Source organism: Dendrobium catenatum, unplaced genomic scaffold (genome assembly GCF_001605985.2).
Source record: "Dendrobium catenatum unplaced genomic scaffold, ASM160598v2 fragScaff_scaffold_1553, whole genome shotgun sequence".
NCBI lineage: Eukaryota > Viridiplantae > Streptophyta > Magnoliopsida > Asparagales > Orchidaceae > Dendrobium > Dendrobium catenatum.
Window position 1 is genome coordinate 743,416 of NW_021320015.1, and position 8,197 is coordinate 751,612.

The 8,197-nt window shown below is 33.8% G+C and overlaps 1 protein-coding gene across 1 annotated transcript; it reads left to right on the forward strand.

The window, feature by feature from the left end:
- The first annotated feature begins 6,458 nt into the window (after positions 1-6,458).
- On the forward strand, positions 6,459-7,780 carry LOC110101324 (uncharacterized protein At5g39865). Its single transcript, XM_020829185.2, has one exon. It carries the CDS (start codon positions 6,592-6,594, stop codon positions 7,285-7,287), a length of 696 nt encoding a protein of 231 aa, XP_020684844.1. The 5' UTR covers positions 6,459-6,591; the 3' UTR covers positions 7,288-7,780.
- The last annotated feature ends 417 nt before the right edge of the window (positions 7,781-8,197 follow it).

Here is an 8,197-nt window from a genome sequence, read left to right on the forward strand (position 1 = left end):
AAAATAATAAGAAAATTGTTCGAAACGAAATCTTAAGTTTCTTTTTGGATAATTTTCTTATTATTTGATTTTCAGACCTTAATCATAATTTTTGTCTGATCACTATTTTTTACTACTTTTAAAAGATTTTTTACTAGAAAACTATTTACCATAATAGCTTTAAAAAGTTAATTTCTCTATATCATATTTATAAAATAGAATAGTAAAAAAATTGTCCAAAATAAAACCTAATGCAATTTTTTCTAACTGTATTTATATTTGTGGGATCTTCATACAAGCTAAGTTTTAACTCTTAGGCTTCGTTTGAGACAACTTTCTTATTGCTTCTATAGCAACTTTTTAGTATAAAAAAATTAATTTAAAATTTCTTTAAAAAGCATTAAGAAAATCGTCTGAAACCTTAATCTCTACTAACATGGCAAAAAAAAAAAAAAATCTCTACTATCATGAGCTTCCCAGCAGGCAATAGTTGGTGCCATCTGCAAGAAACTACCTCCCACCAACTGCTATCTTACTAATTGTTGAGTTATATGCAAAGGCAACTAAGCAAAATTTTCATAACTGTAGGATTTTTTGCTCTTCTTTAGGAAAAATTATTAGGTGCGGAGTGCGCATCGTCCGCACAAATATTGGGTACCTAACGATACCCAGCGGTACCGAGTGCAGGTACCACTAGATACACAATGCATATGCGGACGATTCTCCCCGTCCGCACTCCGCACCTAATAATCTCTCCTTCTTTAGAGGAGTCATTTCTTAGAGCTTTCATGAAAGACACATCGCAAGAACTGATTAGATAAACAACCTTGACAAGTTTCGAGAGATTTTTACATTCATCGAGGTTGTATAAATGATTGACGGTGACTACTTTAGTGGTTTAAATAAACTTAAAAGGTTATTATATAGTCTCTTATCAACATTATTATTAGTCTTTGTTGAGAAAAATTATTTTGTATGGATCCTGGATGGCGTGCTGAGACTAATCAGAACATGTTCAATACCGCTGCTCAGTGCCAGTGTGTACTAGGTGATATGACGTGTTTTGATTGGATTCCGGACAGTCCGGTGTCCGCACATAATAATTTCTCCATTATATAAAGTTTTAAGCTGTCCTCGATAAATTCTTAAGACGGCTTCTTCGAACATATAAATCATTTTAGAATGATACACATGTAAAGCTTTCACATTGATTACTCAAAAATGCCATATTTTTCATACTACTTAACAAGACAAATACCATATATAGATGTAAATAAGAACAGCATAATGTAAAAACTATGTAAATATATGCTTTTTAATTGAAAAAAAATATTGTGACCTGAATTGACATTTAAATTGATGTATAAAAATTGAATTCTTACCCTTCAAAAAATTATAAACTTCAATTATCAATCATAATAATTATTGCATGTTAGAAAAATCATAATGATACATAACATATTTTATGTCTTAAATTTAAATAAAAATCTAATATGCATAGATAAAAATTGTTAAATATATGTTATGTCTTAAATTTATATAAAAATCTAATATGCACAGATAAAAGTTATTAGAGAGTAAAATATTTTTCATCGAAAACTTAAGAATGATAAAAGTCATGGGATTTTGGGCCCATTTTAATAATCCACTATATAGTGGAAGATGCAAAGAACCTCTCTTCAATCCTCACAATTGAAGAAGGAGAAATTATACACCATTAATAATGAAATGATATTGGACTTGTTAGATTTGTTTCGACGAGCTCCACAATTTGACTACAAGCAATGAATATTCAGAAGTTTTCAAATATGTTTCAAGTGCATTATTTAGATTTATTTAAACTTAAATATAATCATTTGTAATGTCCATGAACTCGTCTCAATAAGAAGTTCAATTCAACTATAAATTTGTTGAAATCAGAGTTCAAATAGTCTTGAATTTAATTTCGATGATTTTTCATTTGAATATTGCCTCAAAATTCATATTGACCTTGTAAATTTTTTTTAGAAATATATCAAAAATAAATATGCTCAACTATGCACAACACACTCAAATAAGTATACTTTTTAAAATAATTTTCCTTGATGAAGCCTTGATACGAAAACATCTTTCCCTCTTGATAGGGTGAATGAATGTTTGGATGTAAACTCATTTGTATTTATGATGGTGAAGTGGTGTAGAAAGGAGGAGGATAATTTAGAAGAGGCTTATATCTAGACTTAATTGGTGAGTCTTTTTTTAATGCATTTAAAGGAGAAAGTTGGAGGGATTAAGGGCTTGTTCAAGGGATGTATAGGTTGATTTGGAGGGATGGAAATGTGGGAAAATGGATGATTAGGGTCATCCTTTGGTGTGTAGGTTGGAAGGAGGAGGTTTAGTAATCGATTAAGGTTAAGGGAATGAAAGAAAACACTATAGTAGAGAAGTTTTTGAGATAAGATAATCTATTGTTGCAAACCTTATTGCACAAGAAATTTATGTTCGATTAGCTTGTTAGGAACCTTTTAGCAAATAAACTTGACAAATTTAGTTTAATTAGAAAGGATTTTGGAGTGAATGTGTTATCTCCAAATGCTCTGCCTTTCATTCCCCCAGGTTCCATGCCTGTTCAGGTGGCTGTTGATGGGGGTTGTCAAGTTTTAAATGAGGCAGATGTTGGTTCTGATGGCTTTGTGCCTGTTGAAGTGGTTCCGGTTGTTAATGAGGAGGTTCCGTCTTTGGGTCGAGATGAATTTATTTCGGCTAAAAACAATTTTGTTGTGGTTCCTGTTAGTGAGGTGGATACCCAAGTAATGGCTAAATGTGTGGGTAATTCTTCTGGTTTGGATATTCGGAAGCAGAATAATTGGCTGGAGGATTCAGATGTTGATTCGGAGTCGGAAAAGTTTGAGTCCGACCAAGATTTTGATCTTGATTGTTCTCCAAAGGTTGCCACTCGTGGTAAATTTTGGGGGAGAGGTCGATGCAAAAGATGATTTCTCTTATCGTTATTTTGTTTCTCCCCGATATTTTGTTCGATTTGCGATTTCGCGAGGCTTTGAGCAATGATGTGGTCGGGCCTCGCGTCCGGCTCGTTTTGCTGGTGGCAACCGAAGGTGTGCATTTTCGGGATGGATTGTTGGGACGCTTGCTACGCCTTTCTGGACGGTCTGTGCGGGACGTCCTGGACGCTGGGAGGCTGGACCTTCTGCTGAGCTCGCTCTTAGCTTCTATTTATTTTTTTGTTTTTATTTTTTTAGTTTTTTTTTAATTATGTTAGCATTTATCTTTGCTGTTGTAAACTTTGCTGATGTTTTTAATATAAGTTCATTTTGTTTAAAAAAAATAAATAAATAAACTTGACAAATTTGCAAGAAGCTCAATTTTATTGCAAAAAATATTTGAGACAAATGTATGTGTTACGAATACATGTCGCCGATAGGGCGCTCCCAAGCGACATTTTGCGATAACTAGTTGTTTCAATGGTTTGCACAATAACAACTAATTAATGATAATTCATATAATTTTAATACTTGAAAACATACAAAAATGGTAGTAGATATATCACATATCTGACACATTCACAAGACCCAAGCAGCATACACATATAAAAAAAAATTGTTAAATAAATATGAAGACTAAAATAGTAATTATATATAAAAGAATAGCACATAATAGTTCTGTTTGTTTTATTATAATAAAATAAAAAATAAGTGATCATCATCGATCAACCTCTTTGTTAACATTCTGAGCATTGTCATAAGTATGTTAGAGACTATTTTGTTGATGTACCTCTTTAAGTATGGATCAAATAATCTCCTTAAATCTCCAGCCATGTAATAGGTTACTTGTGATACTTGTTTCCCATGGCTCGCTTTGATTTGGATTGGAACTAACTTCTCTACTTAGCATGACCTAAAAAATCATACTTGTTGCCCTTAGTCAATTTGCTCGTTGCCTCAATCCATGCATTCGATCGGGTTGTCGAGTATGCCCTTCCACACCAAATCTTAAGTTTATTGCCACTCATATTTTTTCTGCATGAACATGAAAATGAATATATATATATATATATATATATATATATATATATGAATACATAGAAATATAATCCTTTTGATTTATTTTTAAATTTTCACTTGTAGCAATAGTGTATGAAAAGGTGCCAATGTAGTAATTGTACCTTTCATTTTATGAGATTTTCAAAACAACTAAGTTTTCAATTTAACTTGGCATAGAAAATATACCTCGTTAAGGTGGAGCTAAGTTAACTATATAATTAAACAAAGGGCGACAATTATATTAAACACTTGTCTACAAGCAAATTGAGAGAATATTGATTAAATGTGTAACTAATTTTATCAAGGGTTACATAGAGTATTTTTAGTCAAATGCAATTAAACAACTAGAACTCATTTTTAATTAATCCCTTAAACTTATTACCTAATGTATGCAAGAGGAGGTCCTTCAACTGAAGGTTGAGACTCATTGCAAGTGGTAAAAGAACATAAGCTGCTATGTTAATTTTTTGCCAACAAAATGATCTTAATAAATCACTAATCTAAAATAATTATACGGACATGCATTTGCTAATCACAACATGAATAACCTAAAGCAAGGGATATTGTAAAACAATTCATAATCCCTAATTGGATAGCGAGAAGATGATAAGGAAGACGAAATAATTAACACACAATTTATACTTTAAACTCATCAACTATTATATATTGTGGTTAAAAAGTACAATAGACTGATTTTAAGAGATATAAACCCCTATATAAGGCTTACAATAAACTTAAAGGAAGTTCTTTCCCCTCCTTCAATAAAATGAAGAGAAGGGGTGATTTAGGGTGTCATGCTTGCTCTAGGAAGAGAAGGTAAGATCTTGGACAAGAATTACCTGAGAAAGTACGTAAGAGAGTGTTGTTTGGGGGGGCAAATTTGTAAGGGCTCGAAGAACAATCCATTCCATGAATGAGCAAAAAAGTGGGTGGGGTTGATCACAAGGGAAGGGAAGAATAAAGAAATGAGGGCAGGGCAATTCGATTTATTAGGTTCATTGCAACCTAATGAAGGAGTAAAAAAGATTTTACAAGTTTTGGTTTACATTTAGAAATTCTATGGAGGCATTTATAGTACTTCAAGATAGAAAGGGTAGTATATACTTAATCAAAAAGTTATAAGCAATCTTTATCTTCCATCTAAACACCCCATTAATACTAAATCATCTTAGTTCAAAAAAATAAGGCCCTTGATAATTCTTCCAAGGAACTTGCGTCTAGAAAGTCATGAAAAATTGTGGCTCTTAAGAAGCCTCTCAGAAATGACCTCGATCTCTTGGGAATGATACTCTCGAGAATCAATACTTTCTCAAAATAATTTATTAATTTGTCTTAATCTTCCACTCAACATTGTAACTTCTTTTGAGTGCACTTCAGACTCTCGCACCAATGACATTAATTATCTTTATCAATATAATTAAAGAGTTTATCATAGGTTTCATATAGCTTTTATCATGGCTTATTTTGGACTATGACACATGTGCGATTAATGCACCATATTTATTATACATGATGAAAATGTTGGCTTTTTAATGATTCTTAGCATTTTGATTAGTTTGGCCATTTAAACCAATATTGAATGCCAATCTTTCGTGTATTTCTTTTATCATTTTGCTCGGTTACTCTTTATTTTTCAAGTGACACTATAAGAAGGATCATTTATATAAATAGCAAGATTTAGGCTTACTAAAAGGACTTTTTTCTAAACCTAAGTGATCATTTGATCTTCACCTTAACCCTTCTAGCATCTTAAGGCTAATATCTATTTGCCTACGTATCTCTTTATACCTCTATGAGCTATGATCTATTTGCTTGTGTATCTTTTTATACCTTTATCTCCCTCCACTATATATACTCTCCCACTCTCTATTAACCCTCTTCTATCTCTCATATGAACATAATTATGTCACTTTTAAGCTTGTTTGATATCTATGCTATTTTCTAATATTAAATATTGTCCCTCAACCAATTTCATAATGGATGTAGGCCATTCAGTCAAATCACTCTAAACATTTTTTTATAGATATATCAAATATAATATTATATTAGTGCGTCCTTAAGAGTTATAAAATTTTATTTTTTATGATCTTAATATGAATAATTGATATTCTCATTATCTCTTAAAAAATAATTGTTTTTATTTATTTGATTGTGTATTAATTTAAATGAAAGTGCTTATTAAAAGATAAAAGCTTCTATTATAATTTTCTTAATTAAATATAATATAAAATAAAATAAATTATGTTTTACTCGACTTAAAAAGTAAAACAACTTTTTTTTTTTTTTGAGAAATTAAAAAAAAAAATCATCGTCTTAGCAAACTAAACAAAAAAAAAACCGTCTTAGTTTATGAACTATATATAGTAAACCAAAAAAAATTAAAATCCCTAAATTCATTTTTTCTGATATTATGAATATAAATAGATAAATAAAAAAACCGCCACAGGAATCCCTTCCCATCTCCCTAACACCAAAACATCAAGGACAATAAAAGTAAATCCGACCCTTTTTCCCTCCCGATCGCCTTTTGTTTCTCCCCTCTCCTTCCGAATCGCCATCGAGACCGCATCAGATGTGGCCTAAATGGGGCAAGATCTCCCGCAACGACTCCTCCACCGCCGCCGCCGTTGTCCCCTCGAATCCGGCCACCCCCTCCTTCAAGGACATCCACTCTCTCTTAGGCGAGGAGGACGACACCGGCACCGCGGGCGCCGTGCGCCGCAAAAAGGCTTCCGTCTTTCACCGTGTCCGAATCGCGACCGCCGCGCTCCGGACATGGCGATCGCTACCGTCGTTGGCGATGTCCCAGTCGGAGGACAAGCGAATCGTGGTCTACTACACGAGTCTCCGTGTAGTGCGAAAGACCTTCGAGGACTGCCGTGTGGTGCGATCCATCCTTCGTGGCTACCGTGTGGCCGTCGACGAGCGGGATCTGACGATGGATTCCGCTTTTCTCACAGAGCTCAAGGGCCTCCTCGGTCGGCGACAGCTTAGCCTCCCTCGCGTCTTCATTAGCGGCCGTTACATCGGTGGCTCAGAGGAGATCCGGCAGCTTCACGAGTCCGGCGAGCTCAAACTGTACATCGTGGGCGCTCCGCCGGCTGCCGCAAGCGCCTGCGAGGCGTGTGGCGGCGTAAGGTTTCTTCTCTGTTCTAGCTGCAACGGGAGCAGGAAATGCTACACGGAGAAGGGTGGATTCCGAACCTGCGGATCCTGCAATGAGAACGGCCTCGTCCGGTGCCCGGATTGCTGCACGCCTATCGTCTGATCTCCATCCGACGGTTCGGATTATATATTGAGCCATTTTTTTCCTTTTACATAAAAAAGGCATTCTATAACGAGAGGGTTTTCGATTTTTGGCTTGTTTGGCTGATTGTGTACCTATGGAAAATTCGGTGCAGTTCCCATCTGCCTTTTTTTTTTCTTTCATATCTATCTAGGGAGAAATTAGTCTGTGCGAAAATCGTTCGGATTTGTTGTCTTTTAGTTGTTATTTTGTTAAGTATTTGTTACGTTTTTGCAAATACTTAGCAATAGTACAACAAAAGTGCAATCATTATTGCATATTTGCTGTAATTTTACTGAATATTTGCAAAATTGCAGCTAAAGCACAGTAAATCTTGACGGTTCTTACCGTTCGGTCTCCGCACAGAAGAGGAAGATGTGAAATCATATGTTGAATTTGTAGTGCCCGATTTAGCTTACTCGGTAAAACTATTAGAAACTATTTTGAAGATCAATCGAACCCATTTTGTATTAAATTTGTTCTGCAGCACACAAATTAACCAAAAATATTTGATATTGATGACATGTTTCAGAAGAGATTACTTCTTTTCTCCGTGTAGTAAACATAATTTTCTTCTGTTTCATATAAATTTATTTTTAAATACTAATATTAATATATTATCTTAACTTATCAGTCATTAAAGTGCAGACGAAAATAAAACCTAAAGGAAATGGAAAGTTGGGCTGTTTGATTGATGAAGTACGTGCTTGGAAGTTTCTCATTTTGAGTTTGTAGTTTTAAAAAATACAAACTTTAAAAAAATTTATGTTCCCGATCTCTGTGTTAGGCCAAGAAGGTCAATTTTTTTGCCTTAAAGGGAAATTTTATTTATTTTTAAATTTCACCAATTCATAATTTTTCTTTCTAAAATAAAATCTTTTAATATAATTAT

What these genes read in the sequence shown, in the direction of transcription:
- LOC110101324 (XM_020829185.2), top strand. Translation starts at nt 6,592, where the DNA reads ATGTGGCCTAAATGGGGCAAGATCTCCCGCAACGACTCCTCCACCGCC.